Consider the following 12,441-nt stretch of genomic DNA (forward strand, 5'->3'; position numbering starts at 1 on the left):
AAAGAGTGTGGGATTAAACAGAGACAGGATGGAGAGAAGAAGTGGGGAGAAAAGCTAGGACGCAGCTGTGGAAATCAGCAGGGAAGCAAGCGTAGGTTGGTCTTCCAGTGGGGTTCGAGATTCATGCATGTGTGAATCTTAGGCAGGACTGCTGCACAACACTGATCGCAAGGAAGCTGGCCATGCCGTCCTCCCTACTACTCCTCCCATAACATGTTCACCAAGGCTGAGCAACCACCCTTCACCTACAGCAGGTGAGAAAGTGTTGGCCGTTGTGGCCTGTTGGAAACACTTGCTAACTCCCTGGAGCAGTTTGGGGAGGGGAAGGAAAGGACAATCTCTCTCATTGTACAGTCCAGGGTGCGCACAACGAAACCCACCATGGACCAGTCACTCCATGTCTAGAATCCTCCTCATCTAGAAGGCCAATAAGGTGTCGCAAGCCAGTCGTGTGGCCTGCGTGAAATTGGTAAAGGGCGAAAGGACGAAAAACCTTCCTCTAGGCGGGTGAGCCAGCGATAGCCGGGGTCAAGAAAGGCACTTCTGTATACTCAGTGGGTTCTGGTGGCTGGATGGCACTGAGTGACCTCGGAGTTCGGAGGCTCTTCTGCCTGTGCTGATTCTTCGGAGCCTTTCCGTCGCTGCTTCGGTCACCGTTCCTCATTCCCTATGGTCTGGAGAGCAAAAAAATACACGGGCTGTGCCCAATGTGTGGGGCTATGGGACTGTGGCACGGAGGGTGCAGGGTCAGAGATGGCAGTGTAAAGGGGACGTTGGGAAGGTCCCATATACGAGAAGGCAGAGTAGAGGCCAGAGGCTTGGCTGGAATGGCTGTAGTAGGGTCCCGAGGGCTGGTGGTCCGGGTAGTCAAACTGGGGCCTGGAGATGGAGGGGAAGGCCGAACCGTAGTGGGGCAGACTCAGGGATGTGTAAGCTATCTGGGAGGTGGAGGGCTGGTCGGTGTAATGACCTCCAGGGGCGGACCCCTCTGTTTTCACCTGGGCCTTGGAGTCTACCACCGATGAAGTGGCAGTGGACAAGGAGACTCCGTGCTGCTTGGAGATCCAGGCAGAGTGTCCGCTGGCTGCAGCCAGGGCGCTCCCAAGGCCGTAGCCAGCAGCCGCCGCTGCTGCATAGCCCCCGACATGGCCTGGGTGGCCCGCGTGTCCGTTGGGCGGTAGGTATTGGTCGAATTCATTGACATCAAAGGTCTCCATGTTGGACATCACTTCATGGCTTATCTCCCCGATGTCCACGTTGCCAAAGTCAATGTGTGGCTTTCCCCCTTCCCCCAGGGAACGCCCTTCTCGTTTCGAGTCGGCTTTGCCTGCCTGCAGCTCGGTCTTAGGGGTGGTAGGAGGGGTGGGAGGCCCGTGGCTCTGACCTGCAACATGAAAAACATTTTGAGGAGGAAAGAGAGAGAAGAGGTGAGTTACTGCTTTATGCCTGGGCTTTATACACATGCCAGCTCCGGTCCTCCCAGTTTGTCAGCAAGTGTCTAGCTGAAGACTTCAGTGGAGGGAGAGAGAAATAGCCAGCCAAAACCAAACCTTTTTATATCATCTTGTGGAAAAAGAGGGAGGGTGCAACAGTACCCTGCCTGATCAGAGGAGTGCAATTGCCTGTGAAACTCGGGCACGTCCCTATACCGCTGACTCCAGCAGAGTTTGCTGGGTCACGAGCAAGGTGTGAGCCACATCGCTAAGGCTTTCACCATGATGACTTGGGTTTTTTGAGCCTCCGCGTTGGCTGTAACCTCTCAGTAGGTTCACTGAGACCTGGGACTCACCTGAGGAGTGTTCTGGGTGCCCATCGGACATGGGCGACCCTTCGCCGGGATGCCTGTGATCCAGGTGGGCGTTCTTGTAGTGGGCCTGGATAGCGGCGGCCCCGCCAGCCTCCCCCTCCACCTGTCCTTCGCCCTCGCCCTGTGTGGCCTTGCCGTTTTTCCGCCGGCGGGGCTGGTACTTGTAATCGGGATGGTCCTTCTTGTGCTGCATCCTCAGCCGCTCCGCCTCTTCGATAAAGGGCCGCTTGTCGCTTTCGTTCAACAGCCTGCAGAGGCCAAGGTGGTAAAGAAGAGAAGAGGGGAAGGAGAGGGGCAGGTACATCAGAAAAAAAAAAGCACCTATACACAGCATCGTGGGACACAGTGTAAATCCAGATGTCAGGATGTTGTCCCATCAAGGGTGTTTTCCAGAAGAACAAGGGAGAGCTTGGAAGCGTTTCAGCGGAGACAGCAATGTTTTCCTCCTCCTCATTAATTATTAAGCCCTGACACTGGTTGGTGCCAGCACTGGGTCCCCCTTCCCCAGCTGCATGATGCTTCTCACCTCAGTAAGTTCAACACCCTTTCTTACATTGCCCAAAGGCAAAGCGCAGCCTTTCATAGCCATGTAAAATAAGGCTGGACAAGCCGCTTTCAAAGATTTGGGGCAAATTAAGGGCAGTTGGGATCATCCTTCAGACTAAGGCAGTGTGGCACACCCTTGCTACCTGTAGTGCTGCCTCCTGCATGTCTCTTGCTCTTCCCCAGACTGTATTTATTCCAGTTTAACCTCCCGCCCTTCCATAGGCTCTGCTGAGCATAAATGGCAGCAATTGGTGTTGGCTCCACAGTACCCGTGTTGCTGCGTGGAGCTTGCTGGGCCTTTAAGCATCTTGCAATATCCTAGAAGGGAATTAACGAAAATTTCGAAGTGGGGAAAAACAGTGTATTCTGCTATTCCTGGAGCTCCTGCTCACCTTAGACATGGGTAATGCAAAAGGCTGAAGCACAGAGGACCAGTCCTTCTTGAACTTAGCTGAGCAGTTGTAAAAAATTTAGCTGCTATGTTGCTAGCCTTGTAGAAATAGATGAGCTTTGGTCTCTGGATGGAAGGCACTGCAGAAATGGAAGCTCCTTCTCTGTATTCCTGCCAGATCATGGGTTGCTCTAGTTAAGATAGGCTCTCCGAGGAAATGGTGAAATACGCAGGCAGGATGGCTCAGAGCACTTGAAGATGAGATCAACCTCATTGCTCAAGCCTTTAGCAGCGTCTTGGCTGGAAGCCCTTCAGTTTCATTTTATGATTTTTCCCCTCAAATATTCTTGTGGCTCAAGGTCATCCTGCTTTCAACCAGAAACCAGTGCTCTCAAAAGGGACCAGTCTTCCCATGACTTGCAACTCCAATAGTCGTTAGAAATGGCAGGGCTCCCAAACAGCAAAAAATATTCCATTTATGAAATGTCCACACCTTTTTCTCCCCAACAAAAGAACTACCTGGGGATGGGGCTGTGCCAGCACCTTGGTACCCCTGAAGCCCTTAGCACTAAAATGTGACCAATTCTGTTAAGCTGTAGGCACTGAGGAAGATACAAAGGCCTGAACTGTCCTGAAAAACTGAAGACGAAGAGGAGCCATGGCTCAAGGAGCACACAGATAAATCTGGCAGGGGATCAAAGGGGTCACCGGCAAGTAATGGGTTGGTTCCTAAGCACCCCCTTTCCCCCTGCTCCTTGTGCATCCCCTCGGCCGGCAGCCAGAAGGTATGTGGCACAGGCTGGAGCCCATTACGGTGCTGACCTGGGTTCACTCCAGGCAGCCTGAGCAGGTCGTGGCCGCACACCACATTCCTCCGCTGCCTTAATCCCAGAGATTAAAGCAACTGAGCCACCGTGAATCCAACACCAGCTTTCCTGTCTCCCTCCTGCCACCGTACACCACACTCACACGTCCTGGAGATCTTTAATCCCTCAGCCTGCACTGCTCCAGACGGCCCTCCAAGGGGTCCAAAGGGACATCATGGCCAACGCTTGTAGGCATCGTGGACTGGGAGGTGACCTTGCCCTGGCAAAACATTCATCCTTGCAGAACGCCCCATCTCCATGGGAGATAGAGAATAGAGGCAAAACCTGCAGCCTTTGCAGCCCAGGACACTTCACTACAAGGCAGCCAGGCTCTGGCGTCCCTGCACTCCCAGCCCAGGTGGTCCTAAAGCTAATAAGATGCTGTGGTTGGGAATGAAAGGTCTCTTTCTATGTGGGCACCTTTTGGAGCGAGAGGGCTGTAGGCTGCGCAGCCAGCTTTGATCTGCAGGGCGTACCACATGGAGAGCTCAGAGCAGAGCCTCCCATGGAGACCAAAGCTCAGCCTCCCAGATCTGTCTCACGGATGGCATGAACCAGAGCCGCTCGAGGCTATGCAGGAGTCAGATCCCTGCCTTCTGAGCTATGCCGGAGTGCCTCACCTCCTCTCCCCTTGACAGCAGCCCACGGGCAGTGCCACCAGCAGGACAGTGGCAAGTCCACTCCCCGCATCTTTGCCTTCTCTTTTCCAAGGCTGCCTGCTCCCTCCCTCCCACTGGGATCAGAGCTCAAATCGGCTTTAGCAAAGTGAAACTGGTGCGAGCAGGCAAAGGCCAGGAGATTTGGGGGATTTGGATTTCACTTGCTTCCTGCCCCCCCGCCTCCTGCCCCCCACACTCCCCAGGCCATAATGCAAAGGAATCTCACACGGACAGAGAAGCTATGGATCACAGAGCAAAGCCTTTCATGGGGCTTAACCGACCCCTCGCCACCCTCCCTGACACTGAATGCTCACCCCCGAGCCGAGAGAGGGGCAAGCATCCAGCACCCCGCTCCAGGAGGAGAAAGAAGGGCTAAAATTTTTCTGCCCACCTCTTGCAGCCTCCCCTTCTGCCGCCTGGCATTGCACTGCGCTGCGTGCCCCCGCCGACTGGCTCGGCGGCCAGAGGCCTGGCCCTGTGCCGGGACTCAGCTGCTGATGAGTCAGTGCGGTGATGGGGTTGGGCATCGGGGCTGATGCAAGGCAAGGGCTGGCTGGGAGCAGAAAGCAGCCAGCCGGGCTCTCCTACACGTCCACGGCCCTGGATTTTGTGGGCATGACCCTATGCCCTGGGTGCTGCCACCCCCATGCAAAGATCCCTCCATCGGGTCCCCTTACTCCTCCCTAACGAGCCTTCCTCCCCTTTGTCCCATGCCTCACTTGTTTTCAGCCCCGGAGGTGGTGCTGGCTGGCATTTTGGCTGAGAGTCATGCCGACATTTTTTCAGCAGCCGGCCTCCATTTGAGAGCTGCTCCCTGTCCCACCCCAGGGAAGGAAAGCAGCCAAGTTGAGATTTTGTGACCATCAAGCACAGAAACCCTCCCTTCTTCTTTTTTAGTACATTCGGTTCGTTGACTGCACCTCTCGCACGCCCTAAGTGTGTACAGACTGGGGGGGGGTGGATGGGGCCGTAAGCCCCCCAGCACTGCACTTGGGGCCAGGCAGGTAGTGCGGCCATCAGGGCATGTCCTGCAGCCCTTCCCAACGAGGGCTGGGGCCCGTGGAGGACATGGCGGTGGCACAGAGCCGGAGCGAATGCTGGGCTTAAAAAAAAAGCCCAGGCCATTGCAGCCCGTTTTGCAGAGGAGCACGTGGGACGGCACTGGGGTTATCGCTCAATCTGCTAGCTGCCTTTCAAGAAGATTTCCCAGCCTCTGCCGTCCCCACTCAGCGCCAGTCGCTGGGGACGTGCTTGGTTTAATGGTGGTCTGCAGGCAGTCTCCGTGCTCACCAGCGCTCGTCTCTCTGCCTAACGTGCCCTTTACCTATGTAAGCTCAGAGCAGCCCACGTCGAAATATGTGTCACCCACATTTTCCAAAGCGACTAGCAATGTAGACTGTAGGGTTTGGGTGGCCACCTTGTAAGGGTGGGGATATGCGAACAGCCAGGGCCCTTTGCAGGGACCCTTGTCAAATGTCTGAGGCTAAGCCATCCAGAGCAAAACCCAGCTGCTCGCAGTTGTACCGACATGTAGGAGCTATACCTTGGGGACAGCATAGATGAGGGCAATGGGAACCTCAATGGACCCAACCTTACCGTGTCTGGAAGGCAAGGCTCGGGGCTACTACCCTGGTAACCTTTGGGCCACCTCCCCTGGAGTTTTGTGGGCTGATATTTCCCCCCAGCCTCACAGAAAGACACATGCACGTGGTCCTACCCAGGCCAGACACCGACTGCACCCATAACGCAGCTTACTCTGCTGTATGGTCCCTGTAGGGGCTGACACGGCTCGGAGAGCTGTAGCCTGCACTAGGGATGCCTGGAGAGAAAAACGTGTTCAAGAAAAGCAGCCGGGTGGCAAACCCAGCAGCACGCAACAACCCCAGGCCTGATCCCGCAAGCTTCTCTGCCTGACCCACGCTCCTTGGCTGCACAGTCCCCTAAGAAACACCCAGGGACCTTAACCATAGACCGGCGGCAGCGTCCCCGTGCTCCGAGTCCGTGCGGCCGGTGGCGGGAGCCGTGCCCTGGGAGCAGGGAGGCAGTCGGGTGCATGAATGTGGCCACGGGCTGTGTCTCCCTGCACTCTGAATGCGATATCTATGGAGGGTTTCACTGTTCTGCTATATTTTCAAGGGAAATGCAGTGTCCGGACGGAGGCCGTTGCTCTAAAATCTGGCAATATTTTGCAATAAAGGAGCAATACCTTGAAATAACACTTTGGGAACAAAAAAGATGGGTTCCACACACACACACCCCCCTTCCAGCACAGCTTCACAGTCCAGAGGCTGGCAGCAAAGCTCCAGGCGGGAGCAAGTGCCGTGGTAAAGGGAAGGGAAGGCAGTGGGGAACAAAGCGGGAAAGAGCATCAGACGAGACATCCGCAATCACGCCCTGCCTTCGACTTCCCAAAGAAATCCCTTTGCTGGGGTTACACTAGGCACTGACGGGTCAGGGTAAATGGGCTGACATAGCAGAGGGAGAAGCTAATGCCCAAGGGCTCAGTTCCTTGCGAGCAAGGAGGTTTGAAGTCAGGAGGAGACCTGGGCGTCAGCTGCTGGACGGGGTGTGTTTTGCTTCTGCTTGGAAAAATGTCTCTTGGCCCACCCAAGGTTGAGGGCTTCCTCCACGAAATGCCGTCAGGGCAGGAGAGAGAATGAGAGGGCCCATTTGCACAAGCCTTGGTTTGCGTTGGTTGGTGTAAGGCGAGGGGGGGGGGATGGTGCTGGGGACTTGTGGCAGAAAGTGTTTGTAACACTTGATGGGGTTAGCGGCAGAGACCGTCAGATGGAAAAGAAGTGGCATGGCCAGCCATGCTTGGCTTGGGCATGGCGGCTCTCTGCACACCCACGGGCCGGCTGCGCTCAATTGGGGCAGCCCGTTGGTCTGCCGGAGGAAAGAGGAGCGGGTTGGGGAGGGTACGTAAAGGACCTGGGGACCTGCACGAAGCCAAAATGAAATTGGGCGCAACAAACTGGTGGGGGCCAGAAGGACGAGCGTGCATGTGCCGACAAGAAGGGAGGGCATCTCTCTGGGTGCAAAGGGAGATGGGGCTGGTTTGAGCCAGTATGTTGCAAGACAGCCTGCTAAGGCTGGGACTGTTGCAGGTATCTTCCTTTCTCCTAAGCCTCAGCCCCCCTTTCTAGCAAGGTCTCTCCTTGTCCATCTCGCTGCACCTGCATGGCCTGCCAAAACTGGGACCATCCTGGGAAGGACGGGTGCGGGGCTCCGACCGCCTGGCTCCCTTCCCCTGACCTTCCTCCTCGGCTGTAACTTGGTTTCCCGCTTGCTCTGCAGCACCGTGTGGAAAATAACCCCTGCTGGCGTTGGGACCCGAGTTCAAACAGGCTTGAGGCAGCCACCAGTGAGTCAAGCTGGATGGGGCTTAGCCTGGTTCCTGCTAGTGCACAACTTGGCCCAACAGAGAGGGTGAGCCAAGAAAACAGGATCTCCCCTAGCAGGCAGGAGAGGACCAGGACGAGAGTGTCCTGGTCAGGAACAACAGGGGAAGTTAGTGGGAAACACGTGGAAAGGGCTGCCGCCCAGGATGGAGGTGAGCTCTGCTGAGGAAGCCTTCACTACATCTGACCACCACTCTTGCCCCAGTCACTGACCGTGCCTCCTGCGAGGGGGCTCCCCACAGGGAAGGAAGTCCCCTCAAGGGACACCCCTTCCAACCCGCTAAGTCTCCATCCTTCCATGTGACCACACAGTCCTCTCCAGGACACCTCCGGACCTCAGCCCTCGTGCTCCCCCTCCGCCCGCCCGCTCTTACCTCCAGAGCTTCCCCAAGGTCTTACTGAGCTCGGCGTTGTGGAGGTGCGGGTACTGGTCAGCCAATTTCCTCCGGGCAGCCTGTGCCCAGACCATGAAGGCGTTCATGGGCCGCTTGACGTGGGGTTTGCTCTTGTTACTTCCATTGACCCGGACGGGCATGGGTACCAGGGTCCAGTCATAGCCGCTCAGCACCTGGCTGACTGCCTCGCGGATGCACACCGGGAACTTGTCGTCGTCTGCCTCTGAGTCTTGCTGTTCCTTCTTGACCTTCCCCATCTCCCCGTTCCCAGAACCGGCAAGGTGTGGCGAGTTGTCCGACGTCATGGAGGGTCCTGGTGAGAGGCAGTGGTGGTCTTCAGAGCCCACCGGGCTCATCTCCACCTCTGAAAGGTCTTGGTCGTCAGCCATCGTTGCTCTCGAGCCCTCTCTCTCTTCCTTCTTGGTGTCCTTCTTCTCACTGGGGAGGGGAGGGAGGAAGACAAAAACAAAGGAAAGAAAGGAAAGGGGGGGAAGAGAGAAAAGGAGAAGCAACCACCAAATCTGAAAGGGACTCCAAGGTCTCTGAAGAGCTGACCACGAGACAGGGGCCGCTCAATAAAAGCGCAAGCAAAGCAATTGCCATGCACACCGCAAAACCCGTGATCGATGGGGGTGGGGATGGGTCGGGGCCCCTGATTAATTGGGGTATCGCTCCCTATCTCTGCAATTGTCTGGAGCTGATGTGCAGAGGGGCTTGCGGCAAGAGCGATAAGGGGGTGTTGGGGACCTGAAAGGAGAGAGACAGGGACCGTCCTGCCCGGGCACAGCCCCCAGTGGGGAGCGGGATGGGGGGGACAGCCGCAAAACTTGTGTGGGGAAGTGCCCCTTTCTTCCAAAATGTGTGGTGAAATGCCAGTGCGGTGCCCGGGGGGAGGCATGGGAGGGGGAGCACTGGCACCCTATCGATAAACCAGAAGGGACCTATATCCTGGCTACTGGGGAAGCTGAGCGGGTGGCCCCGAGACCCTGATCCCAGCTGTGGGAAAGTGCCTCTGTGGGGACACCCCGTCCCTCACCCTCCTCTCGCAGCTCATAAACCAAAGACTTAAAATACATCTACATTGCATCCCCACACACGCCTGTCTATGTGTACGTATGCATATACATGCTCACATTCATATATATATATATGTGAACAGATACAAACACAAACCAAGTTTAACTTTGAGACAAGCCAAGGCTTTGGGCTGCCTGCCCCACACACTCCTCCTCTCTCCTTCTGTCTGCAGTCACCTCTAAAAGTCCCTGCCGCCATACAGCAATTCCCCCCTTGGAGAAAGAAACACTAAAAATAAAGGCCTCACTGTCCCCCCCATCCAGAAATAAAAAAAAGAAGAAAGAAATTAAAAAAGAAAAAAAAGAAGTGATAGAAAAGCATGCCTCTGGCTTAGCTGAAAAAGAGCCAGTGCAGAGCAAGGGCTGCTATCCCTCCTGTTTCAGAGGGCAACACGGACCCTCGCTGGGGAAATCAAAAAAAGTAAGAGAAAGTAGGGGGAAAAAGCGCAAGCGAACGTGTGCCCGCGTGCGAGTGAGCTCAGGTAGGAAAACTTACGTTGCTGGCCGGAGTGCCGGGCAGATCCTGCGAGGGCTGTGATTTGTATCCCAATAGCCCCCCTGTCCTCCCTCCCAGCCCCGGCGGCGTCGGGGCGCGCGGCGCAGGGAGGCTCTCAGGCGAGTGCCATTCCTAGAGGGAGGCTTGGTTTTTACTAATACCCCGGCTGGATGTCTCTAGCTGGCTTTGCTGCTTAGCACCGGGGGAGGGAAGGGCGGAAGGTGGAGCCAAGCACTCCTCAGAGCCAGAATACGGTCGTTCGGGGATGGCGGGGAGGGGACGCAGGCAGCCCCCCACCCCACCTCGTCCGCCAGACCCCGGAGATGGTGCTGGAGGATTCAACCCCGGGGGGTTTAGAGTGGGTGGGGTGCTGGAAGTGGTCTGGGGTGGTTTGGGGAGATGGGTGTGCACCCCAGGACTGGGATCACCCTCCTTCCCCCTGCTAGCATGGTTGCTCCTGCTGGGTCTGGTGCCCGCTTTGTGCCAAATGAGTCCCTGGTCCCCGTCAGTCTCATGGGGACCCCACTGTGCTGCAACAAGTTGGCTCGGGACCCTGGGGTCAAGACGCTGCCAAAAGGGCATCCGTATTCAGACCTGAGTCTGCAGGGTGGGGAAGGGGATGCAGGAGGTCACGGGTGTCCCAAGAATGGAGGACATCAGGTCCAGGGAAAATACCGTGCTGCTGGACAGCGGATACCAGTTTGAACCTTCTTAGGACTTTTGCACCCTGGGGATGGACTTGTCACAACATGTTTGTCTGTGGGGTCTTGCCAGGATAAGCAGGCTCTGCTTCCTCTGACATGCTGAATCGCTCCTGAAGGCAAATGTGGGGTCTTTCACAAGGAAAGGGAAGCCTCCTGATGAGAAGGAGTCTCTCATACTCACCCTCGTTTTTGCTGCTCATGCACTGGGACACGTAGAGGATCTCAGCACTCAATGGGTTAGGATGTTCTCCATCACATCTTCCATTTTCTAGCTCGCTTTCCTTCCCAGATACCTCTGGTAGTTGGCTTCTTCAGTTTCCTTTGTCACTGGAGCTGGTATAGACCAACACCAACTCTGTAACCATGAGAGGTCACCCACGACAAATCTGATGATCCTCCCATGTCCTCCTCAGTTAGTAATGAGATAAACCTAGCTCCTGCCCCAGCTCCTCGATGGAGGTCTAATCTGAAGACGCTTCGGTCAGAAAATACAAAAAGAGATGAATGGATGCGACCAAGGGAACCAGCTTCAAGGGATTTCAAGAACATTTTCAACTCCTGTAGCAGATATTCACTCTCCAGAATCTTTGTGTTAGAAAGACCCAGCAAAACCATTGGCTCTCACCACATGCAGCATAAGGGAACCAGTCCCAAGGACGGTGCTGAGCACCTGCGCTAAAGCCCTCAGAGCAAACCTGTGGGGCTGGCCACTGCCCTTGCAGACCTGGCTGACAGCATAGGACCATTTCCCTGCACATCTGCCATTGTCTGGACTAAGTAAAGCTCTGAAACCATAGGGTGGCTGCAGGGAAAACCTCACTAGAGCCCAGTGAGAATTATTTACTGAACAGAGCTGGGAGAGGGAACGGCTGCATGCATTCCAGAGAGGAATGTGGGTGCCTTTCTCTTGGATGCCGAGAAAACCCGATGGAGAGCCTAGCAAAACGGCATTGAGGCCCTGCTTCCTCAACCAAAGCAGTGGCTGGTGAACCTCAGGTCTTGCAGTATGGGATGAGTTCTCTCACCGAGAGACCCCAGTTGTGGTTGTCACGAGAAGGGTTCTCGCAGCACGGACAGGGGCAGTTTGGCAGCTCACCTTCTGGCTGGCAGACATAACCAGCGAAAACTAACGGGGCAAGGTTGCTTCGTACAAAGTTGTCCATGGCCCACTGGATGCAGTGTCAATGATGCTGCAGAGCTCATGGCATCTTCCCCCAGCCAGCAAGGGTCATCCTCAAGCTGCAGGGACCCTGCATATGAGGTGTGGGAGAACTGGAGGGAGGGGAGGGTTGGTCTCCTGTCCCACAGGGAGATAGCCACTGCCCTGCTTGTTCCCCTGACTTCAACCAACCTCCAACCTGGGGCAGGGAGGAAGAATGCCACAGAAAATGGGCGAAAAGGGTGTTTATTTGCCCTCCCTTCAGGTGGCTAGTTCCTGTGGACCCCATGGGAAAGAGGCAATGGGGCAGGGATTTCTCATTTCCCTCTAGAGTGGGGATACAGGGTGCTGGGCACCAAGTGGTAGGGAGCAAGAGGCCAGAGGTCCTCCTAGCTCTTTGATGGATAAGATCCCCAATCGGGAGACAAAGGAGCCCCACAGGGCACTGAGAGGAGCTTCACAGCCTGCTCAGCTCATACCCCAAATGCAGCGGCCTCTTGGCAGGCTCTGTGGGGAGAATGAGACGGTGCTTGACCCCAGCAAGACAGTGAGTGGTGGGGCTCACATCTTCTTGCATGCCCACAGTGTCCGGGTGAGCAGAAGAGTGTCTGACCCACCACTCCCAACTGGGGCAAGAAAGGGATCAAACCCAGAAGGGATTTCTGTAACCCACAGGGCTTTGGACCGGTGTTTGTCCCACTGCTCACCATCCCCATCAGGGGCTGCTGCACAAAGGTCCCATTTGTGCCTTGTTGGAAGAGCTGTGGGTGCCTCAGATGCAGACAGGGACATCCTCAAAGGAGCGTGTACTGGCCACACAGTCTCTGCAACCTGCAGTCTCAGTATCTGCTCACATTTAAATGGCAGGGAAGGGTTTTTTCCCTTCATTCCGCCTTTCTCCAGTTCTTGCTTTTTGTCTTCTTTGGTCCTACCTCGTCTTT

The 12,441-nt window shown here is 55.7% G+C and overlaps 1 protein-coding gene across 1 annotated transcript; it reads right to left on the bottom strand.

Annotated features, from left to right (window-relative positions):
• Nucleotide 1: 1 nt before the first annotated feature.
• On the bottom strand, nt 2–8,454 carry SOX10 (SRY (sex determining region Y)-box 10). The gene is made up of 3 exons (XM_009332640.1): nt 8,045–8,454; nt 1,790–2,055; nt 2–1,384 (listed from the first exon to the last, which is right to left on the bottom strand). Exons 1-3 carry the CDS (start codon nt 8,452–8,454, stop codon nt 651–653), a joined length of 1,410 nt encoding a protein of 469 aa, XP_009330915.1. The 3' UTR covers nt 2–650.
• Between the last annotated feature and the right edge of the window lie 3,987 nt (nt 8,455–12,441).

This window comes from Pygoscelis adeliae, unplaced genomic scaffold, assembly GCF_000699105.1.
Source record: "Pygoscelis adeliae isolate BGI_AS28 unplaced genomic scaffold, ASM69910v1 Scaffold399, whole genome shotgun sequence".
In the NCBI taxonomy this organism is placed as follows: Eukaryota; Metazoa; Chordata; class Aves; order Sphenisciformes; family Spheniscidae; genus Pygoscelis; species Pygoscelis adeliae.